This window comes from Gymnoscopelus microlampas, assembly GCF_963454915.1.
Source record: "Gymnoscopelus microlampas genome assembly, chromosome: 1".
Taxonomy (NCBI): Eukaryota; Metazoa; Chordata; class Actinopteri; order Myctophiformes; family Myctophidae; genus Gymnoscopelus; species Gymnoscopelus microlampas.
The window spans coordinates 19,540,101-19,560,971 of record NC_139962.1 but is presented as its reverse complement, the minus strand read 5'-3'; the positions used below and the strand labels follow the sequence as shown (position 1 = coordinate 19,560,971).

General features: G+C 40.1%; 1 protein-coding gene and 1 pseudogene across 2 annotated transcripts; one reads left to right on the top strand and one right to left on the bottom strand.

Annotated features, from left to right (window-relative positions):
• The first annotated feature begins 756 nt into the window (after nt 1-756).
• LOC311037150 (F-box/LRR-repeat protein 3-like) lies at nt 757-7,783 on the top strand (annotated as a pseudogene). The gene is made up of 6 exons (XR_014602883.1): nt 757-1,018; nt 2,849-3,059; nt 4,056-4,220; nt 4,423-4,545; nt 5,683-5,854; nt 6,868-7,783. The product of XR_014602883.1 is annotated as an F-box/LRR-repeat protein 3-like (transcript).
• Nucleotides 7,784-14,232: 6,449 nt separating this feature from the next.
• On the bottom strand, nt 14,233-20,098 carry LOC311042960 (zona pellucida-like domain-containing protein 1; the record flags this gene model as incomplete). The annotated part of the gene is made up of 8 exons (XM_084054070.1): nt 14,233-14,405; nt 15,814-15,928; nt 16,785-16,956; nt 17,365-17,445; nt 18,834-18,931; nt 19,336-19,408; nt 19,563-19,747; nt 19,859-20,098. The coding sequence occupies 8 exons, from the start codon at nt 20,096-20,098 to the stop codon at nt 14,233-14,235; spliced, it is 1,137 nt and encodes a 378-aa protein (XP_083910196.1).
• Between the last annotated feature and the right edge of the window lie 773 nt (nt 20,099-20,871).

The following is a 20,871-nucleotide window of genomic DNA, read 5'->3' as shown; positions in this document are numbered from 1 at the left end:
AGATATTTTCTTCCCTGACCAAAAAACTAAAACAAAAAAAACAGCATGGTATGGACATGAGTAGAGGTGGAAAGTAACTAAGTACATGTACTTAAGTACAACTTTTTGTTACTTTTTACTTTACTAAAGTATTTCCAATTTGCAATACGTTTACTTCTACTCCACTACATCTCAAAGGCAAATATTGTACTTGTACTCCTCCACTACAATTATTTGAAAACTTTAGTTACTAGTTACTTTGAAGATTTAGATTATTATTAAAGATACATTAACCGCTTCAGCCCTATGTATACTTTGGCTATTTGAAAATATCTGATCTACAAGCTCACAACGCGTGGCAAAGCGACGGGTTGTGAGCTTGTAGATCTGCTATTTTCAATTGATTTGTATACATTTGAAAACGTGTGAAATTGGACATGGCAAAATGAGTACTTTTGGTACTTTAAGTATATTTTGATGCCCATACTTTTATACTTTTACTCAAGTCAATTTTGATTACCGGACTTTTACTTGTAACAGAGTATTTCTACATGGCAATATTGATACTTTTACTTAAGTATAACACATGTGAGTACTTCTTCCACCATCACTGGGTATGAGAGCATAGAGGTATAATATAACGGGGTATGAGTGAGTCTTGAGTTTTCTGTTTTTGTTTTTTCAGGCTACAGCTCCCCCTGCTGAACATTCGCTGCAAGTGCAGGCACTTCCCATCAACACAACAACAAACGCCATTTTTTTGCCGGCAGAGAAAAGTACTGAGAAAGGAGGACACGCGTTATGGCAAGAAAGTAGGTCAGGCGTTTGGAAACGACATATTTTTACAAATCTCTAATCAAATCGTGTGATTTGTTTTTGGATCATTGACCAACACCTCGCCATTGTGTTATGGTCCAATGTGCTTGATTGGTTGGTCGACTCGAACACAGTTTTCTTCTGTGGGTCTTGGTTAACGAGACTGATCGCCTCGCCCCCCCCCCCTACCCACCCCCCAAGCATCGGTTGCAACTAAACGCAGGTAAGACCATGGGTAACTAATCAACAATTTAAAGTTGTCTTTAGCTGGAACTTGACTGTGCCCAAGTTTGTGTTAGCTGAACGTATGACGTTCTGTATAGTAGTGTGTATATCTGTCTGTCTCTTATATGTCATGATTTGTGTTCATGGGGATCTCATCTTAAACAAGCTCAGTGCTTAATGAGTTTTCCAGTTTAGTAGACCTTACATTGTGAATGTGTACATCCATGTACTGTTCTCATGTCTTACTAAGTAAAGTACATCAATCAAACGTTACGTCATTGTCACGTAATCAGCAAACGTCAATGATGTAAAACCACAACCAACAAACAAAAAAAATCCAAGTGTGGCCAAATGTTAGCTGGATTCGTTTGTAAAGATGAATGAATGACAAACGTGTATATCACTCACTCAGGATGTTTTGGTGGATGGAACTAGTGGGAGGTGTGTCTACTGTTACTGTAGCTCTGGTTCAGAGCGTTAGTGAGTTCCCTCTAGCTCTGACTGCCAGGCGCGCTGCTCTGCTCATGACCGAACATTACACTGCCGTGCGAGGTCTCCGTCTTTAGTCAAAATAAACAAAACTATTTTGCTACTCACCGAAACAAAGACTGTTTTGTATTGTTGAAAGTCTATTCTCCAGGGTGGCAAGCCTCTTAGGACCCCACCTTCTCTGTATAACAAACTTTTTGGGCAGAAAATAAAATATGTCCGCCAGACGGAAATTATTCTCCACTGGTAAATCATATTGACCAGATCGGTAGAGGGCGCAGTGGAGTAAATAGAATAACAGGGCTGCTGTTACTGTAGCTCTCATAGGGTTGCAAATTAATTCTACACTTTAGACAAGCAGGTATTGTAAGTGACGAATTGGACATCTTTACTTTCACCACCAATCCAACAGGTTTTCCATGCAGTAAACATGTTTTCTTGGACAGTAATTTACTGTGTGTGAAGATTGAAAAATAGCCTATTTGTAATTTTCTCTACTACAATCTTTAAGATAATTAATTAATTAATGCATATGTACATTGCTTCCACCTTTGCTCAGCATCAACAGTCCTGCTCAGTCGACACACACACACACACACACGCACGCACGCGCGCGCGCGCGCAAAGGAATACACTGAGGACACCAGCTGGAGTACTCATCCAATGTCATTTTGACTATGCATGCACCATGGTAGGTACTCTAGTAGACCTATCAAAACAAACTGGTCAGGTTACTACATGGCCTCACACCTAGAACTCACCTAACCCCTGCTCATTATGCTAGGGTGGGTTGGCTCAGGGTAGAGGACAGAGTAAAGCAACTTGCAATGGGCCTGGTCTTCAAGATACTCAAGAGAACAGGGATACCCATGTACCTGTCAAACTACTTCAATAGCGTTAAAGACACACACAGGCACAACACCAGTGGAAGCTCCCCTGATCTCGTTCAACCCAGATTCGGCACAAACATGGGGTTAAATTTGTTCTACTGCTATGCTACAAAAATGTGGAATGCCCTTCCAACAGACATAAAAAAGGTTGACTCCTTACCCTCCTTCAAAACAGCCATAGACGAGCACCTGTCTGCAATTTGTGACTGGTCCTAGAAAAGTCTTCTAAGCTTAACACCAGAAATGTCCCCCCCCAACTGTTTACTGTACATACGTTTATTGCTACTAGTGTTGATGATGTCTTGTATATTATTGTATGTCTTTAAATGTCTGATGAATTGAATGTCAATAAATCAAAACGCACGCACGCACGAACGCACGCACACACGCACGCACACACGCAATGGCTTAGGTGACTGAATCTGAGTACTCCTGTTTTATTTCTCTAGAATGAAAAGAGGTGTTCAAAGGAAGGAGGAGGAAGATGGCGGAGGCACCAGTGTTGAGCCTCAGGGTGGATGTAAACGGTCCTGCAAGCAGAGAGACGAGGAAGATGAGGAGTCACTGGAGGAACAGGTCCTCTGGGAGTGTCTACCACAAGAGATCTTGCTTCACATCTTTAAGTTCTTGCCTCTACTGGACCGGGCTTTTGCCTCCCAGGTATCCATGTCATTATTGCCATCAATAGAGTGCTGCGGGAATGACGTGTTTTTGTCGGCCAACCTGGCATTTACTCCCGCCATGGGTTCCCACCGTTGATTTACAATGGAATTTTTGCATCGGGTTTTACATAAATTAAACAATAATAAGCTCTGTAACAAACAAAGGCTTATGTTGGTAATCACAAATAAACACTATTTGTATGATTTATTTGCCATTTGCATTTTGCACATAAGTAGGGTACTTTAGTTAGCTTAAACCACACAGGGGACTAATATATTTTATAATGCCCATAGCATGAAACTCTTTAGTTTAGACCTTATTATCGAAAACCATGTGGTAAAAAGTATAGGAAATCTAGCAAGGGAACCCATTCCGACCTCACTTCTGTGTTTTATGAAACTGTAGCCCCCAGTCTCTGGCCAGACTGTAGCTATAGAAGCAGATAGATATTGCCTCTTATCCACTCTGTTAGAGGTTACCCCGTTAGAACTGTAGCTAGTACCTTAGGCTATACTTCACATAAAATATAATAAAAATGCCAACCATGGCTTGCTCAACTGAAAGGCAAATATGGTACTTGCCTTTCAGTTGAGCAGACAAGCCATGGTTGGCATTTCATTTTAGAGTAATACTCAATTAATACTTTGTAGATCCTCAGACATGCATAATCATTCAATTGATCCTTTATTCTTCATTCTATTCTGGATGTCTGATTTGTTGACTGAGCAGTGCCCACTGGGTAACCGGAACAGTGGGGCCTGAGAACTCAAAAAATGTATTTTATATTTGTAAACAAACATTCAATCAAACACATCAATTACATTTAACAACGTTATAAATGCTACAAATTGCTGCAAAACCTGTGATAGTAAGTTTGGGGCTAAATCACAAGTTGAAGTGTAAATTTAGGTCTGATAGTGATGTACCGTCCTGATGTTAAAATGGGGTTCTAAATAAAACGTAATTTGCTTTCACTTCTGCCCTCCCGTATAGGTGTGCCGTGGCTGGAACCATGCTTTTCACATGCCAGAGCTGTGGCGATGCTTTGAGTTTGAATTGAACCAGCCAGCCAGCTCCTATCTCAAGGCCACACATCCAGACCTCATCAAACAGATCATCAAAAGACACTCCAACCACCTACAGTATGTCAGCTTCAAGGTGAGACGAGGGACGGAGTAAGATGAATGAAAATAAATGGAGGGATGGGATAAAGTGTATGACATAGTGGGAAGGTGATAGAGGTTAAGGAAAAGAAGGAACATGACCGAAGTGTGCAGCCAAGTGGTGTTTTTCCTCAGTTTAATAACTCCCACACTGAATGGAGGGAGATATTACTACTGTATGTATTTTCTTTCCCAAGGTGGACAGCAGCACAGAGTCCGCTGAGGCAGCATGTGACATCCTCTCTCAGCTGGTGAACTGTTCTCTGAAGACTTTGGGGCTGATCTCAACAGCTCGGCCCAGCTTCATGGAGCTACCCAAGGTAAGCTGCAACTTCACGCCATCGTCAACATATGTAAACCATATGGAAAGTCATCCAGTACTTAACCACATTAAGTCCTGTATCCCTATTTTGGGCGACTATTTCAGATATTTTCAAATAATGTAGATAATGTAGATCTGCTTTTTGTTGCAACAAAATATGTAGCGCTTAAGTGGTTCAGTGTCTTGGTCTGCAGGGTATGTGATATTTGCTTTTACAGCTTGAGGCACATTATGTCCTTGTGCTACAGTAGAATCATTGTATTTCTTAACATTGATTATCATATTGCAGTGTACTTTTCATGAGCTAGGCCAAACAATAGACTCATTTGAGGTAAATACGATGACAATATACAGACTGGTGTAAAAATGGGGAAGATGAGAAACAGAAGATGCTGCTTGTTATTCAGATGTAGGGAGATGTAGGGCAGCAACGTGATATTGATACTTATCAATAACACAGTTGATGGGTTCGGAAGATTGACAGCAGCGGTAAGACACAGCTTGGTGCTAACAGACTAAAAAGGTGGCCATAATGAAAAAGCACAAGCCACCACAAAAACACTGGCTTTTATTGTATTTCTATCCAGTTAAAGTGATTCAACAAATAAAGGGGAAGCAGGACATAATATTTGCTTTGCCGGTTAGACATAGGCAAACCTGCACATTGTCAGCAGAATATTACTTGACACAACCAGTTCAAGTCAAGTAAAATCACATTCACATTTCCAGGGGTTTTGTTTACTTGGTAAAAATAAATAATACTGAGTGGAACCAAATTACGTAACCATTTAAGCCCTTTCTTATACTTCGGCTATTTGAAAATATCAGATCTACAAGCTCACCATGTGTCTTCGACCCCCCAAAATAATCATATTTGAACTGGGGACCCCCACCCTGATAAGCACTGGGAATGCAGGAGTTGAGGCATTACATTTAATTTGACTCTGTTCCACAGATAAATATTGTGAAAATAGAAAATACCCCCTGGGGGTCCCGACTCACAGGTTGAGAACTGATCTAGTAGATAATCTATTTTTGACCCATTTTTGAAAAGGGTCTGGCCAAAATAGTGGCGCCAGGGTTAATGTGCTTAAAATTGTGAGTCACAGATATGTCCTTTGTGTCTGTTCAACAGTCTCACTTCATCTCAGCACTCACAGTGGTGTTCGTCAACTCCAAGTCACTGTCTTCTCTGAAGATCGATGACACGCCCGTAGATGACCCCTCCCTCAAAGTCCTGGTGGCCAATAACAGTGAAACGCTCAAACTGCTGAAAATGAGCAGCTGTCCTCATGTTTCACCTGCAGGTACCGACAGTTGGAGGAAGGCAAGGGCGGGGAGATGTGACAAAGAAACATAATACATGAGAGTGTGAAAGGAAAGCAAAATATGTAGAGTGAGTATGGAATGAGAGAATAAAGCCTGATTTATACTTAGCTGTACAAAGGTGTTCCACTGTGAAAATAGCTGAACTACAAACTCAAGGACATGTTGTGAACTTGTACTGTAGATCTGCTATTAGGTGAGGACACCACGTCGTATAGCAAAGTATAAATTAGACATTACATGAGCATTGTATGTGGCAAAGGGAGAAATGTGATTCTTTCACTTTCACATAGTTGTCTCAGTTCACATTCATTAATGTGTCTTTAAGATTTTGTTGGACAGGAGCCTAGAACTCCATTTGCATCTATTTGCTACATTGTTGTGTAATAATTGGCTATAATAACATAAACTTAATCAAGTTTTGTGCTGTTGAAAACTATTTCTTATTCTGAATGTCTGACGCCTCTGCCCACTTCAAAGCTCCAAATCTGCAAAAGGTTGTTTATCAAGTGCTCTTGTAGGTGAAAATAAACATACATTTAGCACACCTACGTCGAACCGCTGATCCGACCAATATGTCTGCATTATAGTGTCAGGGGCTTTGTCAGAGTACCCGTTGTACCCGTCTTTGTTCCTTTTGTGCTCATATACAGTATGGAGATGCCTGTTTCTGTCTATCTGTTCCTTTTATGCCCATATATGTAGATCTCTGTATCTGTCAGTCCTTGTCCCTTTTATGCCAATATATAGAGATTGCTGATGTCATCAGTATATGCCCATATATGGGCATGCCCCGTTTTGTGCCCATATATGGAGCTGACTGATTTGTTTGCGCCGAGATCTCTGTATCAGAATGGTAATACCGGAACAAATGACAAACCTTTGACCAAACAACAGGAGGGCAACTTGCTCATTTGTCGTGCACAAATATAGCTGGAACAAGCTTCCCCTGTATGCTTTTTTTAACGCTAATAACATTTCCTCTAAATCCTAGGTATCCTGTGTGTAGCGGATCAGTGCCATGGACTGAGAGAACTAGCCCTTAACTACCATCTGCTGAGTGACGAGCTGCTCATCTCACTCTCATCAGAGAAACATGTGCACCTGGAGCACCTTCGCATCGACGTGGTGAGCGAGAATCCTGGCCAGCACTTCCACACCATCAAGAAGAGCAGCTGGGACGTGATGGTACGTCACTCACCCAAGTTCAACCTGGTCATGTACTTCTTCTTGTACGAGGATGAATTCGGCCCTTTCTTCCGTGACGAAATCCCTGTCACGCACCTTTACTTTGGCCGTTCCGTCAGTAAAGACGTTCTGGGCCGGGTGGGCCTCAACTGTCCACGTCTGGTGGAACTGGTGGTGTGTGCCAACGGTCTGCGGCCGCAAGATGTGTGGACACAGGCTGACACAGCTCTCCATCATGGAGGAGGTGCTGGTGCCAGATAACCGCTACGGGTTGGATGACATCCACTGGGAGGTTTCCAAGCATCTGGGCCGGGTCTGGTTCCCAGACGTGATGCCGACCTGGTGAAGGTTCGGTTGGAGGGGAGATGTGTGTTCATAGGTAATTTTGAGTGAGCTTGTGTGGATCTCTTCCTGGATCCTTACCTCAAAGCAAACCATTTTTTCCCCTTGTTCCACGATTTAGCCTTCTGTTTTTTCTAACCACCCCAGAACTGCCTGTCAACAGTCGCTACATGTTTGGATATGTGTTTGATATTGTAATATTTAGATAATAACATATGTTTGAGAAGACATGGAGCATGATCTACCTAACTTCACATTACAGCAAAGTCCTGATTGTTAATTTGACACTGAGAGTGTAAAGATTAACCCATTAGGGTTATATTAACAATTAAGACTTGGCTGAGCATCACTTCTACACATTAAAAAATAAATAAATAGTATATTATGTAAATACATTTTTTTAGCTCCCACCCATACCATTAAGCACTTTGGTCTCAGAACCCTTTGGAAATGGACACATGAAGTAGGCAAATGAGTATGTTAACAACACAATGATATATATATTTCATTGTGAGGGACTGTGATGTTATTGTCTCCTCCAGGCCGAAAGGCATGGCAAGAGAGTATGTTTCACACACTCCCTGGATGCCAATTAAGAACCTCTGCCCCAAATTTTTCAAATGGGCCTGTTATAGCGCCACCAGGAGGCAGATTTGTGCAAAACCCATTTTTGGATATGGCTCCTACAGATTTTATCCAAACATCACGCAAGTCGGTACACAGTATCTCTATAGTCATGTGATCAAGACGGATCTGTCCGATATTCCATCCTGATTGGCTAACATTGGTGAATTGGTGAACATTTGCACGCACCTTCCCACTTGGCCTATTATAGCGTCACCAGGAGGCCACAATAAGCTATCTGACCTGTGCTCCCAGGAGCACTTTTTCTAGTTTATGATCTTGTTTGATCTTGAACCTTTGTTCACAGGAGGTTATGGTTGTGACAGAGATCATAAGCATGTACAATCATTTACATTGGTGGTTCTTAAATTAGAGTCTGGGGACCCTCTGGGGTCCTTTAGGGGGTTCCAGTCGGTCCCAGGAAAATGAGTTACAGTTTAACTTCACCGTGTGTAAGCTGATCGTCTGGCTATACAAGACTATCTCCCCATCTACACTGTAGCGACAGTAGTACAGAAGAATTCTGTACTAATCTAAGTAGGTAAGTAGGTACACTTTAGAGTTTAGACACTAGTAGTACAGAAGAATTCTGTACTAATCTAAGTAGGTTGGGAGAGGCTTATTGTCGGTATCAGCTGATAACACGGGAGGCTGTCCCCGTTACAATGCGCTAGACCCCCGGGAGATGGATTGCTGAGGTCGAGCGCCACATCAGCTCCCAGTACTTACCGCACGACTTGCTGCACCCAAGCCGCACGTGCTACTCATACACTGAGTTGGCGGTGTCTGGGATCAAACCCATGACCTTGTGGTCCAATGGCGAGAGCTCTACCGACTGAGTTACCCTTACATAATATTCTCATATTGGGGTCCCTGACACAACATATGTGTCACCCCCTGTCCCCTGTATTCTTTCTTCTTTCTTTTTCCTTTATTTATTCAGGGGAGCCCACTGAGAGCAAGCTCTCTTTTTCAGGGACGTCCTGATAACAGCATAAACACATATAAAATACATACACAAATGAAAAACAATAACAAACATTTGAATCATATTACAATCATCACAGATGCAAATAAACAGTGTTACATGAAGCAAGTGCAGGTACTATGAAATGTGTCCTCAAGAAGTACCTTAAATGTCCCTATTGAGACCAATCGCTCCAGTTTCAGAGAGTCCTGAAGTTTGTTCCATTTGTGTGGAGCATAATACATGAAGGCAGTCTTTCCTTGTTCACTTTTCTTACGTGGACTGGTATATCTAATGTGTTTTTGTGAACGTGTTGAGTGTCCAGAAACCTTTGGTTCTAAGAGCGAAGATAGGTATAGAGGAAGCTTGCCACACAAGGCCTTATAAATAAAAATAATACAATGTTGCTCTCTGCATACTGCGAGAGATGACCAACCCACTTTATCATATAAAATACAGTGATGGGTGTGATAGTCATCACCAGTGATAAAACGAAGGGCACGTGGTAGACTGCTTCAAGAGGCTTAAGAGTAGAGATTGAAGCATGCATGTATAGCACATCACCATAGTCAAACACAGACATTATGACAGATTGAATTTTGTAAATGTGCACAATTTGCATTATGTTAAAAAGTACCTTTTTAATAGTGAACTTCTTTGTGGGGAAATACACATAAAAGCAATTGGTCTTATGGCATGTTTTGGTGAAAAGTATGCCCATTTATTTGGGCCGCGGCCATCACATTTAAAGTACAGGCTGCTATGCGGCCCTCACATCTACATCACACTTCTGAGTCATGTGCAAATCAGTGATATTGGGCTAGGGTTTCTGTTGTGTCTGACAACAGTTCATGTTACGTTTGTGCCGTTTACCGTTCACCAGTCTCCATATATGGTCATGTTGACGTTTGTTTGTGACCATGAGCATGTTTGTCTACTGTCCGCAGACCCACATGGGAATTTTAATATAGGTTAGTAATGCATGCACTGAATTCAGCAGCACACTCATCCACAGTGCAGATAATTTGCCAGCATCCCATTAAATAGGAAGTCAGTAAAATTACAACCCTCTGAATGAATGCACAGTGCATTCTCCCATCACGTGCAGCCCACACTACTGCACTGTCCGAGCCAAAGGAAGTTTTTATTAATTTACTGGAGTGAATATATAAAATATATTCACTCCAGTAAATTAATAAAAACATCCCTGATCCCAAAAACTAGCTAGCCGTTACCATGTAGCAGTTAGCTTGATTGAGCATGCTAATTAAGGAATTTGAAATGATGTTTCCATTTTATAAATGTGATCACTTATTAGCGGCTCAAATTGTCAAAGTACTTTTCATCATTAGTTAACTTGCTAATTTAGTTAACAGTACATTTCACTTTGCTTGTATTTGACAAGTTAATAGATTTATTTGGCAAATGAATTAATTATTAAAGGACATGTTTCTTCATATGACATGGTAATGGTAATTACAGCCCGAGCAAAATCTTTTCCATTATATTCGCATTATTTCCCATTCATTCCCATGGAAGGTTTCCACCTTGAATATTCCTGGAGTTTTGCAACCCTATGCATGACTTTCTTTCCAGTATAAATGTCAAAGGTGTTATGATACAAAAATGGCAGAGCATTTATTTTAATTCTGGAAATGTCATTTTATATAGCTATCCCACTGACGCACTTTTTGTCTATTGGAGGATCACAATTTTGGTAAATGAAGCTACAATGACATCAAGGCGTGAAAGCAACCCTATCTGGTTGTCAAATCATTTGTCCTTTGGCACACTGTAAAATCCTCTGTGTTAATTTAACACCCATACAGATCCATTTGGTTACATTTGTTCACTCGAGTTACAGATGTATACATGAACACTGAGGATTTTACTAAAAGACTTAAATTGAATATATGTCTAGCGATATGCTCAGTTCTGAGATGAGTGGACCAAAGTAGTTTGTTTCACATCCTGAATGTCATTGTTGCCATTTTATATTAATTTGTATCATATTTAGATTGAGCTGAGAATGCTGAGAAGACATGAACCTTGCTCAACAGCAAACCGGTTAGTCTTGCTAATATCACATGCAGAATTATTTGTTGTAAAACTAAAAATTGCTACATTGTTGTACCTTTCAACAGTGTGTGTGTGTGTGTGTGTGTGTGTGTGTGTGTGTGTGTGTGTGTGTGTGTCCACAATCACACACAGTATACAAACCCACATTAGATCAGCTTTGAATGTTGAATATGGACAATCTATAAAACGTATTCAGAGACTGCTTAAATCATCATATTTATTATTGTGCTTAGATCTATGTAAGCTAAATGTCAGAAGCTGCTATACAAGTAAAGGATGTTGATGGATGCATATGCTTACTTTTTCTTTACAAATACAATTTGTGAATATGACTGATTTCTGAGCCTTTTATTATGTTGCAAGAGGACAATATAATTATGAAAGCGGGTCAGAAAACAATCTCTGATGGTAAAAGCTATACCAGCATACTAGATTTAAGTACCAAAAGTAAATGTACTTTTACTTATTTTGTTCCTTGGAGGATGAACCCTAACCATTTGAGTGACCCAATGAGCTTTCATCTAGCACCACCTTCAAGTCAAAACGCCACCTTTGCGCACAAGATGTCTCAAAATCTATAGATGAACTCAATTTGGTGACCCCATGACCTTTCCAAAATGACTTCACTTTATAAAATGTTTGGTATGAGTGAAGCCTTAACAGCTTCACTCAACCTACATGGTGAAGTCCTGCGTGGGGACTTACAGGTCCATTTTCTCATACTCAGGGTATCGCAGTGTACGGTAACCTACCCTAAATCTGAGTCCTTATGATCTCAGGCAATTCAAACATTTTTGACATATTTATTTATGAAACCAGAGAACTGTGTTTCAGATCAAGATAACATTTGGAGTTGCATGACTATAAGATGATGACTTAGCTGCATTGCAAGCGCAGCCACAAGTCACAACTGTAAAAGAACAACTAAATAAATGCATGAAGAGGTGATTATACAGAGGCAAGACTCTGAAAATCCTTTTTAGGTGGTCTTGTGTGTGTCTTAAATCATACACCACACAACTGACCCCTATATCAGCGCCTGTTCACCTGTTAAATACATTGATCGATGAAATGGAAACCTTGGTCTACATTGCAATTTCCATACAACACTTCGCAAGCTAAACCCATATATAGGCCGACATGAAAATTAATTTAGATCTGTGAAAAAAAAAAACAGTTAATAAGTTAGTTGGGATTTACTTAAGTAAGAAAGGCTATATATCAAATCCTTATTTTGAAATTGAATAACTGTCATATTTGTCAACAGTTTATTGTGCATTATTCCATAGTATTGAGATCTGAACAGGCTGTATAGCATAGTTAGAACTACCAGAGGGACACATTTCTTCCTACAAACTTTATTCAGTAACAAATGTATGCCAAGTGTACAAAAAAACAAACAAACAAGCAAACAAAATTAGTTTTTACAAAATTGACTTAATAAAATATATAAAAACTACCGTATTACTTAACAAAGGTACATTAAATAGCAGGCTCCCTTAACTGTATCAAAGAAACCAATATTGTGCTGCCAATATCCCAAACAGTGAAGAAATAATAATAACAATAATAATAATACATCAAATTTATATAGCGCTTTTCTTGGTACTCAAAGTTGATTTACAACAAAACAAAATAAACAACTTTATTAAGAGAGAACTAGCAAAGAATAAAAAAGAAAACCATCAAGCTAAAACTAAAGAAAGAACATAATACCCTGTGTTCGGAAAATGCAGCCATCTCTGAGTGCATCCATTGCAGTTTTCTTTCATGTGCTTAATTTATACTCTGTCGTTAACGTAACAAACGTAGGAGAGGCACAAGGTATTGAAGAATGTTAGCAGGTCAACAATGTAACGTTTTGCAGTGTATATGGTATAGGTTGTCAGCACTGGTGTAAGAACTGTCTTTGTTGTGTTGTCTAACACATTGGTTCTCAACCTTTTCAGGCCGCGACCCCCCAAAATAATCATAATTGAACTAAGGACCCCCACCCTGACAAGCACTTGGAATTGTAAGAGTTGAGACATTACATTTAGTTTGACTCGGTTCCACAGATGCATATTATGAAAATAGCAGATCTACAAGCTTGTAGATCGGCTATTTTCATATTTTTTTCTTCTTTCTTATTATTTGACAATTTATAATAGTCTTTTTTTTTTTTTTTTTTATTAAAAAGGTCTTAAAAGTCCTTACATTGTCACTTCACTGTCATCTGGGGACCCCCCAAAAATCATGTGGGGTACCCCCTGGGGGTCCCGAACCACAGTTTGAGAACCACTGGTCTAACAAGCTGTTAATGCCAGAGATCTCACTTGTGCCTTTGAAAGATTGTTGCAGGTGTTACATCCACTACCAACTTGTTAATATGCATTAACTTCAGAGGAACTGAAAAAAGTAGTTAGTTGCTTTGGCTTACCTTTAACCTCCTCAAGGTGAGTTCTTCAAAGGGCATACTGAATCTCAGCATACTCTAATAAAACATTTGCAATGGATGATGCCCACTTAATCTTAAACCTGCAACCCCCTTTTTCTCATAAAAAATACAATACATTTTAAATACTGAAACATTTGTATTAATATAGGTAGACATCACTCCATGATGATACAAAGGTGTTTAGCTGTACACTGTTCACATTACTGTACAATCACTATAACACTGTTAAGATATACAGAATAGCTTGATTATGATCGGTCGTTAAATTACAGAAAACAATTAGAAATTGTCATTATAAAGAAACAAATATTATATATATAAACGCACGCACGCACGCACGCACGCACGCACGCACGCACGCACGCACGCACGCACGCACGCACGCACGCACACACACACACACACACACACACACACACACACACACACACACACACACACACACACACACACACACACACACACACACACACACACACACACACACACACAAACCGTCTGCCTAAATTTAAATGACTGTTATTTAGAAGAAATCATCTTTTTGATGAGACCCACCTAAGCATAACCCTAATAAGATAAGATTTTTAAAAGCTTAATTAAATTCCCCCAGTTTGAGAAAGCAGTACATAAGTGCTCTATAATTATTCAGATATTTTTTTTCTTCTAAGCCTAATAATAATCTTTGGAATAAAATATTATTTCATGACACAATCTAGAGAGGGCTAGTCGTCAGGCAAGAGAAGGCAAGCCAGAGAGGATTCGCTTTCATTAGCATGCACCTGTACAAAAACATGAAAGCCTCTCCTCTTTTCTGTTTCCTCATGTTCTTGATTTAACGTAAATCCCCCTTCCTCTGGAAGGGAGAACACGTCCACTGTAATGAAGAACATGTCCTCTGGAAGGGAGAACGTGCCACTAGAATGGAGAACACGTCCTCTGGGCGGGAGAGCGTGTCCACTGCCTAGATTTGAAAAAGGATTACAGGTTTCCCTTGCTGCAGCTGTTGTTTGGGTTATAGCTGTGACAACTGATGAAAACTGTCAGGGTATAGGATTCCAAAGATCCATATTATTATGACAATGCCCAGCACAGCTCCATTCTCTTGAGTACGCTGAGCAGCTGAAATCAGATATAGAGCATCAGTATCTACCATTTTACGGATTACTTTTCTGATAGTACACATACAGAAAACAAAATAAGGCAATACAATGCATGCACAGTAAAATCCTCAATGTTAATTTAACTGAGTGTACAAATGTAACCACATGCTCTCGTAAGGGTCCATTTGGTTGCATTTGTACACTCTCTCTCTGAGTTACAAATAGATAAATGAACACTGAGGATTTTTGAATGTTCAGAAAACTGTACGTGAGAGCTGAAAAGCCAGCTGTCTCTCAGTAGATGACCCGATAGGCATCGTTGAGATAAGCTAGTGCATCCCTTCAGAATGTGCAGAATATAGAGAGAGCCATTAAAACCTTCAGGTCATTCATTCATACCTAAAGAAAACCTCCGAGCAACAGGATTTTCTTTTCTTTCTTTTTAATTATGAATTGAACTTAACAGACCACTTCACCCATTTTCAACCTTATGTTCATATAATTGGTCCTCACTCATACTCATTATAAGATGGGAGATGGCACCATTTCTGTCCACTCACTCTATGTTTCAGAGGAGGGCTCTGGACAGTCCAGACACCTGCCTACAGTACCAGTGACATCATCAGTAGGCAGGTTTGATAATTTCACACAAGATTTCAAACCTCTTTTTAAAATGGTTATTAATGCAATAACAATGGCATTTCAGCAAGCTTCCAGGAGGAGAAAGGCTATAGTTTCTATTAGCTTGGCATTGGTTTCGAACCCACAACCTCTGCGGTGGTGGGCAGCTACTTTACCACTGCGCCACCCGAGCACGAAGGAGGATTTTTAATATACTGTTTATTTCAAAAAATAATTGTTTGTTGTTGTTAAATTACCAATATTTGTACAACTTCCTGAGTACATACACTCAACCCTAGACTTCGTAATCAGCGAATCAGAGTCACTGGACTCACTTGAAGATGGGGATGCAGAGTCAGGGAGCGTTAAGAATTCCGAACAAACAACACTGGTGTCTAAAAATATATATTGACAGGGACAATGAGAGCGGGGCATCAAGGCTACAGCCTCCATAACCTCCATGACATTCCAGCCATTACAGATACTGTACTGAATATACTATACCTTAATTATTCTGCTGCTGCAGCCCCATGCATCGAAAGTCGGAATATACCTATATCATTATAACATTCAGTTTCTCACCGTTGCCTGCATGTGTTGAAATGGGGCCTGAGGTGACAGTGGCCTCGTCACTCACTGAGGTGCTCTCTGTGTCATCAGCCCTACGGCGTCTTCTATTGGTAGTGCTGGAACAGTTCTGTCCAATGAGAGAATATACTATCGTGTATAGTTTTCTTAAAATATTTCAAGGTGATTTTGCAGACCTTTAAAGCACTTTGCTTAAAGAATGTAAAAGGTATGTATGTAATTACGTGTCTGCAACACTGGCAGGTTTCAATGAAACCCATTACAGTGTACGTCTGAATGCAACATGTACAGTTCTTGTCAATGTATTAATTGTTACTTAAAAGAAACAATTAAAACCGTAACGTAATAGGATCCTTTCAATGTGTGTGGTATAATATCTTGGTATATTATCTTCCTATTAGTATTCTTCTCACTAGCATTTGAAAAAGGTTTAATATCTTCCTAAGGTACAATATCTTCCTATTAGTATTCTTCTCACTAGCATTTGAAAAAGGTACAATATCTTCCTATTAGTATTCTTCTCACTAGCATTTGAAAAAGGTATAATATCTTCCTATTAGTATTCTTCTCACTAGCATTTGAAAAAGGATCACTATAGACACAAGGTTTACAGGATACTGTACATACTGTATAGGTTACAGCTTACAACAATACAGAGATAATGTATCTCTGTAGCATAGCAAATACAATCTGCAATACATAGACCAATTATTTGTTTACTAACATTGAGCCTGGACGCACAGGTGATTGTTTCACGCAATCAATTCCCAACCTGTTTCGGGGTGCACTGGTTTCAGCACACCCCAACCCCCTCTTGTGTGTGTTGGCTAGTGAGACGCGTCCTAACGAGACCTGATATAATGGGTTTCGTTGCGCGCATACTGGCTGCACGCAGCCAGTATGACGTCGTCTGTTAAGGGGTCTATGTTCCAGAGAACAAGGACAGCAAGGAGACTGAAGTATACCTGAATGAGGGAGGCGCATGTGCTGCTCTCACAGAGTCTGGTGGCACAGTGGATATAGAAGGTCGACAAGGTCCTGTTCTCATGCTGGACAAATCTGAAGGCCTCAAAACTAAAACGAGCATCCTGCTGCAATCCATTCACATGCAGTATTGTTTGGTCACCCCGGTCACAACTGTGGGAGGACATTTTAACCTTCTTATGTGTTTTATGTAACAAACATTTTGAAAACATTTTAAGTTGACTTCTTTGATACTTTCTTTGAACATACAGTACAGTAGGCCTAGTTCACACTAAGGTGTTGAAGGCAACCCCCTGCCATATTTGCACACCACTGTGTATTTTGTATCTACATTTAAAACTACAGGTTAAGTGAAAGACCTGACTGGATTTTCCCCTGCTCCAAATTAACCACAACATCTACAAATACTCTAGTTAGCTCACTAGGGCCAGATTGGATTTTCTATATCACATACACTTAGTTGTTTTATATCAACCTGATATCTGAAAGAAGTCTGAAACCTTTGTATTGTTTTGTAAGATTTGTGTGTTTTCACTGTTCCATGAAGGTTGATGCACTTACCCAATAAAGAGGTTATAATAGGTGCTACTCATAGCGAAGGGGGTAGGCGTGGCATAACATCGGTCCAGCAGAACATTGAATCTGTGGGGGAAGTTTGTTGCCATCAATAAAAGGTTATATCAAAAGAATAAATAGAAACACCCATTATTTACCATGTTTAGAATACAATATAGAACAAATATTTTAAAAAAAGATAGTGCAGTCAATACAGTTGTTGCAAATAGATACTTTCTAGAACTGATGAAAGTTAGGACTTTATTTTGTATAGATTAATCAAGGCATGGCATAACGTGTGGCTCTGAAAACCTCAATATCTGAGCGAAAGAGATTATGCCCACAGGAAATTCATTGGGTAGACAATTATTTTTACCCCTTTTTTCTCCTAATTTAGTAGTTAAGCCAATTCATTCCTCCCACTCACTCGGCACTGCTGTTGTACCCTACTGGCTCACCTGCCAGTGCACTCGCCAGGAGGACGTAGCGCCTCCATCCTACTCCTCCCGTTCAACATTCCCCGCTGACAGGTGCCACCCCAGCCTGTAGGAGTATGTGTCAGTGACAAATATTGCCCTCCCTGCCCAGCTTCATTCTTAGGAGTGTTTTTATAGACACTCGGCAAGCCGTAAGCACCGTGATGGATTCGGCACGTACTTTATCCCTGCTGGAAATTCATGTTGATAACTAGGAAAGTCTCCACCAGGCCGGGTTGCCTATCCAGGGTTCCAACTTTGGAAGGTAGTTATAGACAATTGGAATGGAATATGACAAATCTGAGTGGCAGAAGTTGTAGCAAAATGTGTTTAGAAGAAAACGCAAAATGGCAGAAAATCTAGTCTGGCACAAATAGCTTTTATGGGGAGTTGCAAGAAATCTAGGGGAAAAAATTGATTGCATTGACCTATCATGGTTCAAACATTATAGGCCAAAATATGAAGCGGCCTGTTATAGCGCCACCATGAGGCCGATTTGAACATATTGGGATGGAGGTTCTTCCTTGGCCTACTGGGAATGTGCGTGTACAATTTCACGGCAATCGGCAATCACAATGTCAGAAAAATCTGACAAATAAATCTTGATCATGTGAGCACAGAGATTATGTGTACCAGTATTGGACAGAATCCGATAGGGGTAGTAGCAAAAAGTGTGTTTTGACGAAAATGCTAAATAGCAAAAAAAAACAATGGCCGTGGAATCTAGGGAAAAATCATTTTGATTGTATGACCTATGGTTGAAACGTGAAACTGCCCGCTATAGCTCCTCCATGAGGCCAATTTGACAGAATGTGTCAGAAGTCCTTCCTTGGCCTACTGGGAGTGTGCGTACAAAGTTTCACGCTGATCGGTCAACGGTGCCGGAGATTAACTGTTCACAGTCACACTGGCACACGGCTGGACGGACAGGGGAGAAAACATAGTCTCTGGCCTTTGGCCGTCCGGCATGGTGGAGACAATAATGTGAGTGTGGGGTACCTATTTGTGAGGTTAGAGGCCTTCACCTCTACAAAGACCCTGGTCTTCAGCTCCAGGCCTTTGTTGGGGATCTGCAGCGCGTTCGTGTAGGTGTGATCCTAGAAAAGTACATGTTTTCTTGTCATTTTCCCCTCACATTTAGCAAGATTTGAGTTCTAAGGTTTTAAGATCACTCTTAAAACATATTTCCATACACATTAAAACAAATCATTGCATGACACTTCAAATACTGTAAACCTTGCATAATGTGATCATCTTCTATCTACACTGGGCTCTCAGATATTCTGTATAAAATGGGCTAGAGTGAACTAGAAACATTATTTGGTGTACCGTGTTAGACACAAATATGAGGAATCCTACTTTTAATGTTAGCAAATTAAATATATTAACTGTGATGTGTGAAGTTTCGATTGCAATTCAAAGATTCACTTATTTAACATGGATGATAAAGCAAACGCCTTCTTCCCTTGTATTTCCATAAAACATTAATCTGAGAACTTACTGCGAAGAGTTTCATGCTCAATGTGCTGACGAAACTCCCATTTTTGTCCTGTACTGCCAGGCTTACTGCGGCTCTAATGGGCAGAATACATTATATTAGATTTCTGTGTCCAATTCCTGGGACTGATTTATTTTGAATACATTTTCACATTTTCTCTTTTATATAAAATCTGTGCGTTTTTTGGATGATTAGAGGTACCATATACGAGTTGCTGGAGGGCCACTTACATACTCATCTCATTCTTTTCAACCAGGTACAGGAGTGGATAGCAGCAGGAGAACTTATACAATATCGCTTGAAGGTAGGAGATGTCTCTGCCGCTAGTATCTATGGAGTTTACCATGCCTTCAATGTTGAGGTATTGGAGATTGGAATAGTCAGCGAGGGCTCCTTCACCCTGTTCCCTAGTGATCTGTTAGACAGATAGAGAGAGATAAGAATATTTAATTGCTAACATAAAATACAATCGTCAATCATTTGTTGCACTTGTGGTTCTTGCATGTTGAATGTGATTTGAACATACCGTCAAAACGTTGGCGCAAGTTGAAATGGCCCTCAGTCCGATGGTCCACCTGAGAACAGGTGGGTCCACTGTCCAGTCCATCAACCCTTTGCACTCATCCCTGTTCTGAGAATTGAGGGCCATCAGCGATTCGTTGTATCCATTATAGTAGGCTGGACACAACAGAACCTCGAGCTCCACCCTCTCAGAACCACAGAAGACTTTAATATCTGAAGGATCTGAGAAGAAAGTACAAGTCATAATTTTCATTCATATAATGTATGAGTTGAATCAGTCAATCAAGTTTTTTTTTGTGTTTTGGGGGTTTTGGATTTGCAAAATTAGCAGCTGCAATATATGCAAAGGGAGAAATTCTCATAGCTTCCCTGAAACACCGGGACGATGCTCCATATTTCCCAGACTACTCCCTCCTGTTATTTTAAATTGTTCCTTTTTCATTTCATGTGTGCTTAAAACAAGCTTGATATATGCGATCATACTGAACAAACTGATTTTGTACCTAACTTTCAATAAAAATATTAATGAAAAAAAAAAAGACTACTCCCTCCTGGCTCCAATTTTTTGTCATAATCTGAAGACTCATCTCTTCAAACTCCACCTTACCCCTTATCCACTTCACTCTTCCTGTACCCCCCCCCCTGCTTGATTGATGTTAGTGACTGACCTGGCTACCTTTGGTCATTCGTTCTTATGTTTTTGTTACTTTTTTTCTTTTTACCGGGTATCCTATCATTTAAATGTACAGATTAGGCCTATTACTTTGATGGTACATTGTTTGCATTGTATGAGATTATCTTGCTTATTGTAAATCGCTCTGGATAAGGGTGTCTGCTAAATGCCTGAATTTTAAATTGTCAAACACATACCTTATTTTCTGCATGTATAACTATATGGTATACGATGCACAGATTACTCTGGACAGCCACATAGCATAGGCAGATTTAATCAGATTTTAAAGATTTTTTTTGGGGGGCTTTTATTGCTTTATTTGGAGAGGGACAGAGAAAATAGTC